At 46.7% G+C, this 18,197-nt stretch overlaps 1 protein-coding gene across 7 annotated transcripts in view; it reads right to left on the reverse strand.

The window, feature by feature from the left end:
• Positions 1-201: 201 nt before the first annotated feature.
• Positions 202-18,197, reverse strand: part of IFT57 (intraflagellar transport 57) — a 61,457-nt gene continuing 43,461 nt past the window's right edge. For all 7 annotated transcript variants that reach the window (XM_063953628.1, XM_063953631.1, XM_063953633.1 and 4 more), the window contains 6 exons: positions 12,240-12,362; positions 3,190-3,261; positions 2,456-2,587; positions 1,603-1,665; positions 1,358-1,424; positions 202-552 (listed from right to left, as the gene is read on the reverse strand). In XM_063953628.1, coding sequence (XP_063809698.1) covers positions 374-552; positions 1,358-1,424; positions 1,603-1,665; positions 2,456-2,587; positions 3,190-3,261; positions 12,240-12,362 — 636 coding nt within the window. In that variant the 3' untranslated portion in view covers positions 202-373. The remainder of the gene's footprint in view (positions 553-1,357; positions 1,425-1,602; positions 1,666-2,455; positions 2,588-3,189; positions 3,262-12,239; positions 12,363-18,197) is intronic.

Raw genomic sequence — 18,197 nt, forward strand, 5'->3', positions numbered from 1 at the left:
ATATATATTTTATTTTTCTAGAAAGGAGCATAAGCCCTCACGTGCTGCACCTCCAGCACACTTTTTCAAATTGAGGGATGAGGGGAGTGAAGGGGGAGGAGCCGGCTGTGCAGACAATGCTAATTTTTAGATTGTGCCACACCTCCGGTTGCAAGCTTTAAGGCTGTTCCAGTGTCCCCTAGTGGATGAAAGAGAAAGTGCTATAAAAATAGAACACTTTATTCGCAAGTAATCTATGTACTCCTGCTTAAAAAAAAATCACTATAACCTGGCGAAAAACAATGTATTATACAAAATGAAAATATATACAAATCAAATGTTCAAATGTTCATTAAAAAAATGTGTAATAAATTAAGGAAACTATTCCAAACAATTAATAGTCTCCTGTTGAAGATTCCAGGATGGTTGTAGCATGCATGTCTCTGGTCATATTTGATTTTTCATTGAGTTTTGACTGAAGCAGTGTATGCTCTACAACACCAATTCTAATGTCCATCTGTACAGTCTCTTGCTTAAGTTTTGTCAAAGCTTGTTTCATCTTCACAAGCGGGGCTGCAAAATAAGGGACATATAATAACCAGTGATTATATTATGTATTCCAAATAAGAAACACAACAAGATATTCATGCAGGCACTGATGTTACATTGTTATACATCAAAGGCTGAGTATTACAGAGCTCAATAGTATACAGTAAATAACTTTTATATGCAATTAAATATTATTCATCACACACTGTCATTCTATCTGCAGCAAGTTGCCATGTTAGAAGGGGGATCTTTACAAACTATGGCCCTCATTCCGAGTTGATCGCTCGCTAGCTGCTTTTAGCAGCAGTGCAAACGCTAGGCCGCCGCCCTCTGGGAGTGTATCTTAGTTTAGCAGAACTGCTCGTAAAAATTTTCAAGCAGTTTCAAAGTAGCTCCAAACCTACTCCTACCTTACGATCACTTCAGTCAGTTTAGTTCCTGCTTTGACGTCACAAACACGCCCTGCGTTTGGCCAGCCACTCCCCCGTTTCCCCAGGCACGCCTGCGTTTTTACCTGTCACGCCTGCATTTTTTAGCACACTCCCGGAAAACGGCCAGTAACCACCCAGAAACACCCACTTCCTGTCAATCACTCACCGATCAACAGAGACCACGGTGTCTGAGGTAGGAGTAGAGCTTTTGGTGGAAGGTTATTTTCAGTACTTTACTGCATCAAAAAATTAAGAGGTCCTATGGGAAAGCCTAGAACACTAGATAAAAAGATTCTACAGGATGTACTGACAGATTTGCAGACAGCAATTGGAAAATGGTGCATTTGATAAAACAAAGTTATGGAATTGTATATTGTGAGCACAATGTGATAACTTACCTCCATCTGTGATACTACTTCCTTTTTCTTCAATTTCCTGCTTTACTTTTTCTAACTCATCATTCAGCTTAAAGAAAAATATGCATCTGAATTCAGAATTTATTTTCATTTTAGTTTACAATCACTGTGATTACTAAATGAACTATAACAGAGAGCTTAGGATGTCACCTACAGTACGTTGATGTGTCGGGAATAATCAGTTGGTGGAATATAGAATGAGGCAAGAAAGAATATGAAGGCTTTACCTCTGACAGGATTCTCGACTTTTCTGTAACCTTTGATGTTAATTCTTGGTACTGTTCTTTCAACTAAGAGGAGAAACAAAAACAAAGACATGTAAAACATTTTATCTGGTTTATGTTGCATTTTTCTGCCTACAAATAATGTCAGTGTGTTTTTATATTGCCAGCATGAACAGAAATAGAATTCAATCTACACAAATTCAATTTTGCCATGTGGCAACTGAATATCATAGCACCAACTATACTTGAATAGCTTCAAATGAAACTTTCTCAACATGTGGCCTTTAGGAGGTGATACTAGCGTTAGATAATAAATGTATTACCTCAGAAACACTATTTTACTATAGTATTCCTGTGTAACCAAGTATACTTTCCAGCTGGTCACCCCTTACTATGCTCCTATGGGCGCGGTACTCTTCCCGCTAGCACTATCCATGTATCCAGTGCTCTTTTCCTGAATCTTACTCCCCATCAGCAACACTGACAAGGTTTGCTTGCATTGGTGATCCGCAAAACCCAAGAACTGTAAGTGCCAGCACAGTATTGTGTTTATCTGAAGCATCCCAATTATTCTCACACGCTCCAACTATTGTTAGCCCTATAATCTTGAATACATCCTTGTAATAGTAGCCTTTATTCATTATTTCAAGACACGATTATGACTTTAGTAATATAGTTATCGATGCAAAGTGACAGATCAGTAATTCTGCTTTCCAGAGTAAGCATCAGCATCATAGCTAGTCTGTGACAGTACAGCAATAGCTCACTTCTGAAACGCTTACAGCGTCATTGACTTTAGTAGTAATACATTTACAGGGAGAAAAGTGTAACTGGAATTGTGCAATTCCGTGTGTACCTCACTCAGTTGGGCTTGTGCAGCTCGATACTCTTGGACCAAGGAATCCAGCTGATTATTAATATACCTCTCACGACTGCCCACTTTCTCCAGTGTCTTACTGATCTCGTTGTGGAGCTTGTCCAGGTAACCCTGAGGACACATTTAGTACAGGTTCATATAATGAGATAGTTAGATCAGTTGGGATAGTTGCAAAGACTATTCTGTGCAATGGTGTGACACTAATTGTAATAAACTCTACTGCATCTGTATGCAATGTTCTTACGCACCTGTCTGCACGGAGATAGAGACTATAGGCCTGATGAAGAGAGAGACGTAGTTTATGCAGCAGCTGCCTCTTTGGATGCAGCAGCTGTATGTAAATATGCTAATGCCGCAGGAGATGTCTTGAATAAGTAGACACCCCCTGCCGGCTTCACTGATCAGCTGCTGCAAAGACACGGCATGAACCTCGGCCATCTGAGGTAACCCTCAGGTTACTCAGGATGGTCAACTGAAATCTGTGGTGTGGAAATCTGCATTGGAAGAGGGAGACCTTGACTTCGGTACTGCTACAAAATAACCTGCACACATGCAGTGCTGATCCTGTGCATTGGAGATCTACACAAACCATAGGGTTTGCGCACATCTTTGAGTCAGCCATTTTATTCAGCTAGTCCTTAATTTTTACATCCTACTTACTTCTAGTTCCATTCTTGCCTTTCACAAATAAAATAACATAAACTTAAAAAAACCTTTGTTTCTTTTAACGATGTTTCGATGCCCTCTTTGTGTTGATGCATTTGGTCGACATGAACCCTCCAGTCCTAAAAACAGGAACATAAATATTTAGTAATTCAAGTAATCCACGAAAAATAGTTCAACAATACAATAAATATCACTACCCTCACAAACACATTGGGTGAGATTCAAATGACATATCACGCCCAATTTCCTTTCTAAAATGATCTCAGTTATCACGCATATTGCGCCCATAGTAATCAGGTTTACTGTGTAAAGGGTTGGGTGCCTCCCTACTCCGGGGGTAGCGAGCTGAAATAATGAAACAACGTCCCTGAGGGCAGAAACAGAACGAGTGTGGAAACGGGTGAAAAGAATTGAATTCCGCACATTGGATTAAATAAATTACACATATATAAAGCTGTTAATATTACTAGCATTTTTTATATAAACCAACTTGCATCTTAATGGACCTTTTATAGTTTACAGTAATTTACACTGCTCAAAAAACATAAAGGGAACACTTAAACAACACAATGTAACTCCAAGTCAATCACACTTCTGTGAAATCAAACTGTCCACTTAGAAAGCAACCCTGATCGACAATCAATTTCACATGCTGTTATGCAAATTGAATAGACAACAGGTGGAAATTATAGGCAATTAGCAAGACACCCACAATAAAGGAGTTGTTCTGCAGGTGGTGACCACGGACCACTTCTCAGCTCCTATGCTTTCTGGCTGATGTTTTGGTCACTTTTCAAAGCTGGCGGTGCTTTCACTTTAGTGGTAGCATGAGACGGAGTCTACAACCCACACAAGTGGCTCAGGTAGTGCAGATCATCCAGGATGGCACATCAATGTGAGCTGTGGCAAGAAGGTTTGCTGTGTCTGTCAGCGTAGTGTCCAGAGCATGGAGGCGCTACCAGGAGACAGGCCAGTACATCGGGAGACGTGGAGGAGGCTGTAGGAGGGCAACAACCCAGCAGCAGGACCGCTACCTCCGCCTTTGTGCAAGGAGGAACAGGAGCACTGCCAGAGCCCTGCAAAATGACCTCCAGCAAGCCACAAATGTGCATGTGTCTACTCAAACGATCAGAAACAGACTCCATGAGGGTGGTATGAGGGCCCGACGTCCACAGGTGGGGGTTGTGCTTACAGCCCAACACCGTGCAGGACGTTTGGCATTTGCCAGAGAACATCAAGATTGGCAAATTCGCCACTGGCGCCCTGTGCTCTTCACAGATGAAAGCAGGTTCTCACTGAGCACATGTGACAGACGTGACAGAGTCTGGAGATGCCAAGGGGAACGTTCTGCTGCCTGCAACATCCTCCAGCATGACCGGTTTGGCAGTGGGTCAGTAATGGTGTGGGGTGGCATTTCTTTGGGGGGCCGCACAGCCCTCCATGTGCTCGCCAGAGGTAGTCTGACTGCCATTAGGTACCGAGATGAGATCCTCAGACCCCTTGTGAGACCATATGCTGGTGCGGTTGGCTCTGGGTTCCTCCTAATGCAAGACAATGGTAGACCTCATGTGGTTGGAGTGTGTTAGCAGTTCCTGCAAGACGAAGGCATTGATGCTATGGACTGGCCCGCCCGTTCCCCAGACCTGAATCCAATTGAGCACATCTGGGACATCATGTCTCGCTCCATCCACCAATGCCACGTTGCACCACAGACTGTCCAGGAGTTGGCGGATGCTTTAGTCCAGGTCTGGGAGAAGATCCCTCAGGAGACCATCCGCCACCTCATCAGGAGCATGCCCAGGCGTGTAGGGAGGTCATACAGGCACGTGGAGGCCACACACACTACTGAGCCTCATTTTGACTTGTTTTAAGGACATTACATCAAAGTTGGATCAGCCTGTAGTGTGTTTTTCCACTTTAATTTTGAGTGTGACTCCAAATCCAGACCTCCATGGGTTAATAAATTTGATTTCCATTGATAATTTTTGTGTGATTTTGTTGTCAGCACATTCAACTATGTAAAGAACAAAGTATTTAATAAGAATATTTCATTCATTCAGATGTGTTATTTTAGTGTTTTTTTGAGCAGTGTATATTAAGATTGAAAAAGTGCAATATCATTGTTTATATTAGACACATAATAATACAATCTTTAATGTGATTGATTTTGTACTTATATTAACTTTACTTAATAACACACTGTGACCGGACGGTTCCATACGAGAGCCCTCACCGCTTCGCATCCCGCCCCCAGTCACGGAATGGAGTTTTAGGTCACACGGCACCTGGCCTATTAGGGGATTCCCGCTTACCGTCAGTAACCGCCTGTTACTGACTGCACCCACTGCGCAGTGTGCGTGTACTATGCTGCCACCACCAGACTCCTCCCTGCCGTGGCGTCCGGAACCATTGTTCTGCTCTGTATGCATCGAAACGCTGTCTTACCACCCCTGTGTGGTGTTGACGAATCCCCAATCATCGCTTGCCTAAGCACAGGACGGTAGCAGGCGGAAGGTGAAGCTTGGAGACGCTGGGTGTACCCTGGACAGCCGGAAAACTGAGCCAAGTTTCGCCTAGCCCTGCAGGTCACAAGATGAAGCAGTCGTCTTGAGGCAGATGTTTATTCGCCAAAAATAGTTCTGAAAAAAACTTCAGCATCTACCCCTTGAAGCGGTCTCCTCTCCTCTCCTGCCATACGTACTTCTCTCTCCTCTTCTCTCTTTCTTTTGCTTCCCATATTTGTTTCAAAGTACCTCCACCACTGTGTTACTGGATGCTCACCCCCCCCCCCCCCCGCCAATCCGATGTGCCCCCCCTCCCTGAATCCCCGCCTACATCGTGTTACGGTGTTTTGTTGTATGGCCCCCGTCCTTTTTCCTTTTCTGTACCCCATAAAATTGCTTTTCTCTAATAAAAACTATTGATGTTAAAAAAAAAAAAACTTCAGCAATACAGCAAGATGTTTACAACAGAGTGCAAATGGTATAATACACATCTGAAGCTCACAGGCCTCCTCTTCTTATACAGTAAAACCACACTGCATCTCAGGGGGTAGTTCCCCTGAGTCCTTTCCATCCAATCAGGATATCTTACAAAATATAAATAGATTACATTTTAAAAGGATATAAGTGCATGAAGCAATTTCCTCCTTCCTGTCACACACAAAGTTTGGTAGTTTACAATTCGCTTTTGATACATTTATCACATAGCTTCAAAATACGGTTTGTATTTAATTTTGCAAACAAATGTTCCTCATCCTTTTCCTGTATATACCATTCAGGATTTGTATATCAATCAAACCAGCTACATAAATAAATACAGGTTCCAAACCCATACCAATCCATACCACTTTACATATGGAATAAGAAAACCCCCCGTGATTAACGCTTTTGTCTAAGGAACTCACACTCCTAGCACATTATCTGCTGTACACTGTCCAACATCAAAAGGTTTTGTTAGTCATCAGATCTGCTGGGAGAGGGCAATCCCATTTCCTAGTTACAGAAGATAGGGGATCCTTATTCAGTCATATATAGTAAGTGAGGACACTTGTGGGGACACAATATTCAAATAGTCCACATGAAGTCCGAGTCCAAGTCTCCAACACAACAGTGTCAAATTTCCCCAAGGTAGGTTGCAGCCACCTAACAGGTGGGTGGTAAGTCACCACTGTGGGGGGCCAGCTACATGAACAGAGTAGAAATTGGTCCAATGCACACACAAGTGTCACCCCACGTGTCCCAATTGTGGCAGACCCCTTCTCCCACCATAGCAGTGTTCTGCTCAAACAGGTCACAGGGTGCTCCTGCCCATATGGCTCCTTCTGGCTCAGTACTGCTCCCAGTCCATGCAGTGGTGCAGTAGTTGGTCCTGAATGTGCGCCATCAGCACTGGAGAAGGTACTAGAGCCTCCTTCAGTGACTGGAATGCCAACTCACAAGCCGGTGCAGAGCCCACTGACTTGGGAATGCCCTTCCTAGTCATCTCTGTAAGGGGTTCACTACAGAACTAAAGTCAGTGACAACATGTCCGTAGGGCCTTACAGGTTCTAAAGTCAGTACCTGTCTGGGTGATGTGGGTCCGGGACAGCCTTTGGTCACCTCGGCTTTGGGCCTACCCGTCTCCTCCCACGCGGTGCCCCAGGCACTGCACATCTGTCATTCCTATCTGGCATCCGCCTGTAGTAACTGTCAGACCTGCCCTCCAATCCTTCTCTGTCGACCTATGACTCGGGAAACCTACCCTGTCACCTAGGTCTGCTCTTACCTCCCTGTCCGCTACCTGTACCACAGTTATAGCACCCAGACCACCAGTCTCTGGATCCCGTGTGGCATCAACTACAGGGAGGCTGTGTGTCTTCCCCGATCTACTGCACACAGGCAGGGGACTTACTATGTCTACAGCAACTTGCTGTAAGGGTTCTCCTATGGGCAGAGGCCCAGAGACAACACAACCGCTGGAGTGCCCTAGCTGTCAACGCATGGCACCAGCCTTACAGTTGGTCTGGGTATCATCCGACATTCCAGACCAGGGTAATTTCTGTGTTAGGCACTTCAGGGTACAGTCTATCTCTGGGTGACTGTCAAAAGGGGTTTTCGCTGGCAACTGACACAGTTTGCGCAGGAAAGTTCCCTGTGGGGACCAGTTGGACACGATCCCTATCTGTTTCTATCCCCTCCCACTTTCTTGGCTACTCTGTACCTTAACCCTTCCCGCCAGGTCACACTTCCTGTCCCAAACCTGTCAAGGCCGCTGCCAGCGTGGGGCCTCATGCCTTTCATGGATGGGTCAGAGAGTTGAGCCTCCCTAAACTCCTGCCTGCAGCCCTCAATCTCTCCTAAATTGGGACACTCTACAGGGGAATCTAGATGGGGACTACTGGGGTCAGTCTGGTAGGGGTCAGTCACGGAAAGGTCAGTGTGGTTTCTCATACTCACCGCCGAGTTGGCAAACCACTTGGGTCAGGAGCATCACTGGGCACCCCCACAGGATCAAACGAGCTGGAACCAACATCCACTGCGTTGCTAGGGGACGTAGGCATACCAGAGGCAAAAGGCATGCGGGGTCGATGTACTGATCTAGCCGCTGTAATATTCCTCTGGGCTGGTTGATGCTGTGGTTGGCTGTGCTGGCAGTTGTCTAGCAGCTGGCGTCTTTTCCTCTGGGATGGGCAAAGCTGGAGTAGCTGATGTCAACGGTGGTTGTGGAACTTGACTCCGGGGAATGGCGCCAGCAAAAGTGGTGACGATTCCACCACCCAGATCATTTCCTAGGACCACATCAGTTAAGAGACCATCCATGATGGCAACTTCTCGCAACTCTGGTCCAGCTCCCCAGTCCAGGTATACTCTTGCCATGGGAACCTCTTTCTCTGTTCCATCTGCCATGGTGACCATAGCAGTGCGACCCTGCAATACCGCAGCAAGATCGATAAGGTGGGGGCTCACTACAGTGATTGAGGCCCCAGAGTCTCTTAGGCCTTCCCCCTGCAGGGGTCCCACGTCAACCGGCTGCAGGTGCCTCCACATATTGTGTAGGGGCTGTTTGGCCATGCAGATGACTCTTTCCGCAGTGTGCACCTGTTTCTCGCCACACTCCATCGGACTGACCGGAGGGGGAACAGTCTCTGTAGGCTCATCTCCACTCATTAAACAAGCGAGCTGGGATCCAGCACTCTGATTTGGGACGCAAGTCTGGGGTGCTTGAGGTGTATGACAGTTCACCCTCAGATGTCCGATTTTCCAGCAGCCGTAACACTTCTTCTCCAGTCATGGCGCCGATGGTCTGATCACTTGCAGGGACGCTGCGGTGCGGTTGCTGGCCAAGAGCACCCGGGTTGGAGGACGCTTGTTTTTGGGGGTGATGAGCTGAAGAGGGGTGCCCCCCAGGTGGTACAGTCCTTTGGGGCTGGCTGCTGGTCGGGCGCTTTTGCCCGTGTGGGCGAATTGCCACATACTTGTCTGCTAGCTGGTCAGCCATCTTTAAGCTGGGTGGCTCCCGGTCTAGCACCCACTCCTTCACTTCTGGTGTGCACCTGCGATAGAACTGCTCACTGCAGATCAGGTCAATCAGTGCATCAGACATGTAGTGGCTTCAGAATTCTTCACCCACTTCACCACGTACTGACGCAGCTGGGTGGCGAACTGCTCATGGGTGCTATTAGGGTTCTTGGGCAAGTACCGGAACTTTTTCCTATAGGACACGGGAGTGTTGAAAAATCGCTGGAGGGCCTTTCCAACTTTGTCGTAATCCCCACAGTCCTCCGTGGCCACTCCTCAATAGGCCTCTCCATGCAGAGTGAGCACAAGGTGTCTCACCCACTTCGACTTGGGTAAATCATGTAGTTTGCAAGTCCTTTCAAAAACTTGTAAATGTCCATCAATGTCCCCATTGTCTGCAAACTTGGCTAACTATATACGTCCTGATCTGCTTGCAGCAGCAGTCAACGGCTCTCGTGGTACCACGGCCTGTGATGCCCGCTCATCACGCCACATCTGGATGATGATCAAGCGCTCTTGTTCAGTTGCCCTTTCCCCCAATTCCGCTAGCTATCCATGCTGCCCCCACTGGGACGTTGGGATCCTGGCCCTGCTAGGGAATAACATATTTGTCATTATTTATGGGCGGGTCCGGACGTGCGAATTTCCCTGTGTTGGTATGGCTGGGCTGCTTCAGGTTGGCACACCTTAACACTTTATTAACACTTATATTTTTCCCTATCACATTGTATATATTTTTGTATTATTTTAATCACACCTCACTTACATAGCACTTATGTGCTTCTTATTAACCCTTACTAATTTTCGCTTGTGTGCTGCCCTGGGGTAGCCGGCCTGTGCCGACATGATGGGGTCCCGCGGCCCGGACCCACACCTAGTATTAGGGACCCCCAGTGACGGAGACGCCTTGCCGATCGGCCTGGGGGCTTAACCCTATATCTGCAGATATACGCAACGAAGATCTCCGTATTATCTGATCATTATGTAGCGTTATTTCTCACTCAGCGTGCATTAGGGATAGCAAAATGTTTTTCGCTTATCCAGAATTACCCCTCCCTTTTAGCACTTGAGTGACATCTGATTGAGCAGCTTGCCAATAAATGTGCAATGTTGGGAAACATGGCTGCTGCTAGGGGGGGTGGGGTTTGTGGGTCTCACCGGGTCCGTACAAAGGTCTACTGTTGGGCCGTCCTCTTCGATGATGACACCCTAAGCGCTCTCTACTTCCGCCCGGCGGGACTCCTCAAAGCTCACGATTGCCACCCTCATGACGCTTCTGGACGCGTTGAAAGGGATATCCACATCCTTCTGCTGACACACGATCACCAGATCGTCCTTAAACATTCCACTGAAGTCCACCATCTTGTGCGTTCTTCTGCGCTGCAGTTACTCCTCTCCTGAGTAACTCGGCTTCTCCAATCGGGTGACCGAAAAGACGCCTGGGATAATCCCACCGGTATACCACCAATTTCTGTGACCAGACGGTTCCGTACGAGAGTCCTCACCACTTTGCATCCCGCCACTAGTCACAGAATGGAGTTTTAGGTCACATGGGACCTGGCCAATTAGGGGATTCCTGCTTACCATCAGTAACCACCAGTTACTGACTCCACCACTGTGCAGTGGGCACGTACTACGCTGCCACCACCAGTTTCCTCCTGCCGTGGCGTTTGGAACCACAGTTCTGCTCTGTATGAGTCGACACGCTGTCTTACCACCCCTGTGTGGTATTGAAGAATTCCCAATCGTCGCTTGCCTAAGCACAGCACGGTAGCTGGCGGAGACACTGGGTGTACCCTGAACAGCCGGAAAATGGAGCTAGGTTTCGCCTAGCCCTGCAGGTCACAAGATGAAGCAGTCGTCTTGAGGCAGAAGATGTTTATTCACCAAAAATAGTTCTGAAAAGAACTTCAGCAATACAGCAAGATGTTTATAGCAGAGTGCAAATGGTATAATACACATCTGAAGCTCACAGGCCTCCTCTTCTTATACAGTAAAACCGCACTGCATCTCAGGGGGTAGTCCGGGGTAGTCAGTCCCCCCCCCCCCCCCCACACCCTATAGTCAGACACCCCCTCCCCTCGAGTCCTTTCCATCCAATCAGAATATCTTACAAAATATAAATAAATTGATTACATTTTAAAAGGATATAAGTGCATGAAGCAATTTCCTCCTTCCTGTCACACACAAAGTTTGGTGTCATTTAAACTCCATTCCTTACCACCTGGTAGTTTACAATTCGCCTTTGATACATTTATCACATAGCTTCAAAATACGATTTGTATTTGATTTTGCAAACAAATGTTCCTCATCCTTTTCCTGCATATACCATTCAGGATTCTTATATAAATAAAATCAGCTACATAAATAAATACTGGTTCCAAACCCATACCACTTTACATATGGAATAAGGAAACCCCCTGTTATTAATGCCTTTGTCTGAGGAACTCACACTCCTAGCACATTATCTGCTGTACACTGTCCAACATCAAAAGGTTTTGTCAGTCACCAGATCTGCTTGGAGAGGGCAATTAGCATTCAATTTCCTAGTTACAGAAAATAGGGGATCCTTACTCAGTCATACATAGTAAGTGCATGTTTCCCTTCCAAAATACATGTAAGCACATCTTAAATATAAATACATTTAAACATGCAATCCTACAACTGTGCACAGAGCACTACATATGGCATGTTAGAATATATAATTTAAACATGCATTTACAGAACATGGCGCCAAGCACCAATTCGTCCATTAAAATGGCGCTGGGCAGCTGAGGGTTAACCCCTTCAGCGCCACAGCCGCAAGTACACATGTGGCTGGGGGTCTCCGACCACACACACACACAATAACTAATTTCATTGGCATTAGATGTACAGTAGAGGGGACTATGTACTGAGAGAGAGAGAGAGAGAGAGAGGGGGGGGAGAGAGGGGGGGGTACTGAGATAAAGTACCAGCCAACCAGCTCCTGTCTTCTTTCCAACACAGCCTGTAACATAGCAGTTGGGAGCTGGCTGAGTTGTACTTTATCTATCTCCAGGGCTTATTACAGAGACCCGTGAGTTTGTGGATTAGGGTAGTTGTGTGTTAGAGCTCACCTTGTTATCTGTCCTGACTGTGACTTTCAGCTGTGGAAGCACACGCTCCACCTCCAGGTACCACTCTCCTGCATCAGTATTAGACTCCAGAATCTCCTCTGGCTTAGAGGAGTCACCATTGTTCTACAGGAATGAATTTATTGATGTGTGTTAGTTCTCTAGGCAAACAGTATGGGTTTCTGTATAGTATACTTATATGGGAAGATAGAAACAATGGTGAACACAGTCTTGGGTGTGGGTCAATTGCCTGTTCTGGATAGCTCCCCCCACTGTATCTTCTCAAAAATATTATAGAGTATAGCCAACACTTTTTGTTGGTATCAGCAGGTCAGAAGAGATAATTTGACATTGACCTTAGAGACACACACACACACACACACACACACACACACACACACACACACACAATCCAATGACAAACCGTACACACTTTCTCAGTAAAGTTGTGGGTGCCCGGTCAAAAAGCAACAAGAAAAAGCACCAGCAGACCACCATAGTAGAAAATTACAATATCAATTTAATACAGTATCTGATAAGCCATCATATTGAATAAGGAGTCATACTCATCCATTAAACGTGGACAGAGAATAATGTATATTCATTGCATATGGCCATCCATATATATATATATGTACAGCTGTGTCCACAAACATCTTTGCTGCGATGCATTGCATCTTGCTATTCCCTATATGGCGTTTCATATTGCGCAACATACACATTGTGGCACAGGCAGCAGTGAAGCAGTGCCCCCGCTGCCCGATATAAGAGGGGGAGCCAGTGGCACTTAGTAGGAACGGGCAGCGGGGAGCTCAGCTCCCGCAACCCATTCTTAGTTTCAGTTTTTGTCAGCGGCATTTATGGGAGAACGCGTACTCATGCTTCCGCGAATAGTAGTACAACAAAGTGCTGCTGGTAGGACGCTATGCCGTGATGTGTACGCATCGCGGCAACGCCACAACATGCAGCACTTTTTAGCAAAGATGTGTGAGGACACATCTGTACATCTATACCCACTATTATACACTTTGCAAACATCTGTGTGTTAAGAGATACTCCACAGGAATTGTCACATTGTGTTCCACCCGCCTGCAGTGTCTGGATTTTTAGGATTATATTGTATATCTACTTGCGTATTGTGTACTTCGCATATATATTGTAGACGTATACAGTTTGTTGCCTTTGAGGAATAGGAGAAGACTTTCTGTACATTCTGAACAGGAAGTGTGGTCACCTTGTTTGGGCCAATGCGGTCTTCATCTTTACTGTTATTCATCTCTAAATATGCCCTTCATGTCCCATACCATTATCCCCTTGATGAAGTTTTTGAAATAGGATTAAACGCACTGACATTGCACCATGCCTTGGACTTCCACCATGGGCAGGAAAGCTTTTAATACTTTTATTTCTTGCACATGTGCTATAAAAGACAGGGGATATTTTGCCCTGATGCAATTGGGCGCTGAACACTCTCCTAGAGTGTATATGCATGAAGTTAAAATGTATTAATTATTAAGTACCTGTATATTCACAGTTAATTAATTATATGATAAATATTTGTATTGTATTGTTTAGTTAAGCAGCTCCTAAAAGCAATCTGGATGCCTACTAGTACAAATGTAAATAATAAGAATTTACTTACCGATAATTCTTTTTCTCGTAGTCCGTAGTGGATGCTGGGAACTCCGTAAGGACCATGGGGATAGCGGCTCCGCAGGAGACTGGGCACAAAAGTAAAAGCTTTAGGACTACCTGGTGTGCACTGGCTCCTCCCCCTATGACCCTCCTCCAAGCCTCAGTTAGGATACTGTGCCCGGAAGAGCGTACACAATAAGGAAGGATTTTGAATCCCGGGTAAGACTCATACCAGCCACACCAATCACACCGTACAACCTGTGATCTGAACCCAATTAACAGCATGATAACAGAGGAGCCTCTGAAAAGATGGCTCACAACAATAATAACCCGATTTTTGTAACAATAACTATGTACAAGTATTGCAGACAATCCGCACTTGGGATGGGCGCCCAGCATCCACTACGGACTACGAGAAAAAGAATTATCGGTAAGTAAATTCTTATTTTCTCTGACGTCCTAGTGGATGCTGGGAACTCCGTAAGGACCATGGGGATTATACCAAAGCTCCCAAACGGGCGGGAGAGTGCGGATGACTCTGCAGCACCGAATGAGAGAACTCCAGGTCCTCCTCAGCCAGGGTATCAAATTTGTAGAATTTAGCAAACGTGTTTGCCCCTGACCAAGTAGCTGCTCGGCAAAGTTGTAAAGCCGAGACCCCTCGGGCAGCCGCCCAAGATGAGCCCACCTTCCTTGTGGAATGGGCTTTTACAGATTTTGGCTGTGGCAGGCCTGCCACAGAATGTGCAAGCTGAATTGTACTACAAATCCAACGAGCAATAGTCTGCTTAGAAGCAGGAGCACCCAGCTTGTTGGGTGCATACAGGATAAACAGCGAGTCAGATTTTCTGACTCCAGCCGTCCTGGAAACATATATTTTCAGGGCCCTGACTACGTCCAGCAACTTGGAGTCCTCCAAGTCCCTAGTAGCCGCAGGTACCACAATAGGCTGGTTCAAGTGAAACGCTGAAACCACCTTAGGGAGAAATTGAGGACGAGTCCTCAATTCTGCCCTGTCCGTATGAAAAAATTAGGTAAGGGCTTTTATAGGATAAAGCCGCCAATTCTGAGACACGCCTGGCTGAAGCCAGGGCTAACAGCATTACCACTTTCCATGTGAGATATTTTAAGTCCACAGTGGAGAGTGGTTCAAACCAATGTGATTTTAGGAACCCCAAAACTACATTGAGATCCCAAGGTGCCACTGGAGGCACAAAAGGAGGCTGTATATGCAGTACCCCCTTGACAAACGTCTGAACTTCAGGAACTGAAGCCAGTTCTTTCTGGAAGAAAATCGACAGGGCCGAAATTTGAACCTTAATGGACCCTAATTTTAGGCCCATAGACAGTCCTGTTTGCAGGAAATGCAGGAAACGACCCAGTTGAAATTCCTCTGTAGGGGCCTTCCTGGCCTCGCACCACGCAACATATTTACGCCAAATACGGTGATAATGTTGTACGGTTACATCCTTCCTGGCTTTGATCAGGGTAGGGATGACTTCATCCGGAATGCCTTTTTCCTTCAGGATCCGGCGTTCAACCGCCATGCCGTCAAACGCAGCCGCGGTAAGTCTTGGAACAGACAGGGTCCCTGCTGGAGCAGGTCCTTTCTTAGAGGTAGAGGCCACGGGTCCTCTGTGAGCATCTCTTGAAGTTCCGGGTACCAAGTCCTTCTTGGCCAATCCGGAGCCACGAGTATAGTCCTTACTCCTCTCCTTCTTATGATTCTCAGTACCTTGGGTATGAGAGGCAGAGGAGGGAACACATACACTGACTGGTACACCCACGGTGTTACCAGAGCGTCCACAGCTATTGCCTGAGGGTCCCTTGACCTGGCGCAATATCTGTCTAGTTTTTTGTTGAGGCGGGACGCCATCATGTCCACCTTTGGTTTTTCCCAACGGTTCACAATCATGTGGAAGACTTCTGGGTGAAGTCCCCACTCCCCCGGGTGGAGGTCGTGTCTGCTGAGGAAGTCTGCTTCCCAGTTGTCCACTCCCGGAATGAACACTGCTGACAGTGCTATCACATGATTTTCCGCCCAGCGAAGAATCCTTGCAACTTCTGTCATTGCCCTCCTGCTTCTTGTGCCGCCCTGTCTGTTTACGTGGGCGACTGCCGTGATGTTGTCCGACTGGATCAGCACCGGCTGACCTTGAAGCAGAGGTCTTGCTAGGCTTAGAGCATTGTAGATGGCCCTTAGCTCCAGGATATTTATGTGAAGTGATGTCTCCAGGCTTGACCACAAGCCCTGGAAATTTCTTCCCTGTGTGACTGCTCCCCAGCCTCTCAGGCTGGCATCCGTGGTCACCAGGACCCAGTCCTGAATGCCGAATCTGCGGCCCTCTAGAAGATGAGCACTCTGCAACCACCACAGGAGAGACACCCTTGTCCTTGGTGACAAGATTATCCGCTGATGCATCTGAAGATGCGACCCGGACCATTTGTCTAGCAGATCCCACTGGAAGGTTCTTGCGTGGAATCTGCCGAATGGGATTGCTTCGTAAGAAGCCACCATCTTTCCCAGGACCGTTGTGCATTGATGCACTGAGACTTGGCCTGGTTTTAGGAGATTTCTGACTAGTTCGGATAACTCCCTGGCTTTCTCCTCCGGGAGAAACACCTTTTTCTGGACTGTGTCCAGGATCATCCCTAGGAATAGAAGTCGTGTCGTCGGGATTAGCTGCGATTTTGGAATATTGAGAATCCAACCGTGCTGGCGCAGCACTATCTGAGATAGTGCTACTCCGACTTCCAACTGTTCCCTGGATCTTGCCCTTATCAGGAGATCGTCCAAGTAAGGGATAACTAAAACTCCCTTTCTTCAAAGGAGTATCATAATTTCGGCCATTACCTTGGTAAAGACCCGGGGTGCCGTGGACAATCCAAACGGCAGCGTCTGAAACTGATAGTGACAGTTCTGTACCACAAACCTGAGGTACCCTTGGTGAGAAGGGTAAATTGGGACATGTAGGTAAGCATCTTTGATGTCCAGAGACACCATATAGTCCCCTTCTTCCAGGTTTGCAATCACTGCTCTGAGTGACTCCATCTTGAATTTGAACCTTTGTATGTAAGTGTTCAAGGATTTTAGGTTTAAAATTGGTCTCACCGAGCCGTCCGGCTTCGGTACCACAAATAGTGTGGAATAGTACCCCTTTCCCTGTTGTAGGAGGGGTACCTTGATTATCACCTGCTGGGAATACAGCTTGTGAATGGCTTCCAATACTGCCTCCCTGTCTGAGGGAGACGTTGGTAAAGCAGACTTTAGAAAACGGCGAGGGGGAGACGTCTCGAATTCCAATTTGTACCCCTGAGATACCACCTGAAGGATCCAGGGGTCCACTTGCGAGTGGGCCCACTGCGCACTGAATTTCTTGAGACGGGCCCCCACCGTGCCTGAGTCCGCTTGTAAAGCCCCAGCGTCATGCTGAGGACTTTGCGGAGGCGGGAGAGGGCTTTTGTTCCTGGGAACTGGCTGTTTGTTGCAGTCTTTTTCCTCTCCCTCTGCCACGGGGCAGAAATGAGGCGCCTTTTGCCCGCTTGCCCTTATGGGGCCGAAAGGACTGCGCCTGATAATACGGCGTCTTCTTAGGTTGAGAAGCTACCTGGGGTAAAAATGTGGATTTTCCAGCAGTTGCCGTGGCTACCAGGTCTGATAGACCTACCCCAAATAACTCCTCCCCCTTATAAGGCAATACTTCCATGTGCCTTTTAGAATCCGCATCACCTGACCACTGCCGCGTCCATAAACCTCTTCTTGCAGAAATGGACAGCGCGCTAACTCTTGATGCCAGTCGGCAAATATCCCTCTGTGCATCACGCATATATAGAAATGCATCCTTCAAATGCTCTATAGTCAGTAATATACTGTCCCTATCTAGGGTATCAATATTTTCAGTCAGGGAATCCGACCACGCCAGGCCCGCACTGCACATCAAGGCTGAGGAGATTGCTGGTCGCAGTATAACACCCGTGTGAGAGTATATACATTTTAGGATATTCTCCAGCTTTCTATCGGCAGGTTCCTTTAGGGCGGCCGTATCAGGAGAGGGTAGTGCTACCTGTTTAGACAAGCGTGTGAGCGCTTTATCCACCCTAGGGGGTGTTTCCCAACGTGCCCTATCCTCTGGCGGGAAAGGGTACGATGCCAATAACCTTTTAGGAATTATCAGTTTTTTATCGGGGGAAACCCACGCCTCATCACACACTTCATTTAATTCCTCGGACACAGGAAAAACTACAGGCAGTTTTTTCTCACCAAACATAATACCCTTTTTAGTGGTACTTGTATTATCAGAGATATGCAATACATTTTTCATTGCT

Source organism: Pseudophryne corroboree, chromosome 2 (genome assembly GCF_028390025.1).
Source record: "Pseudophryne corroboree isolate aPseCor3 chromosome 2, aPseCor3.hap2, whole genome shotgun sequence".
Lineage (NCBI taxonomy): Eukaryota > Metazoa > Chordata > Amphibia > Anura > Myobatrachidae > Pseudophryne > Pseudophryne corroboree.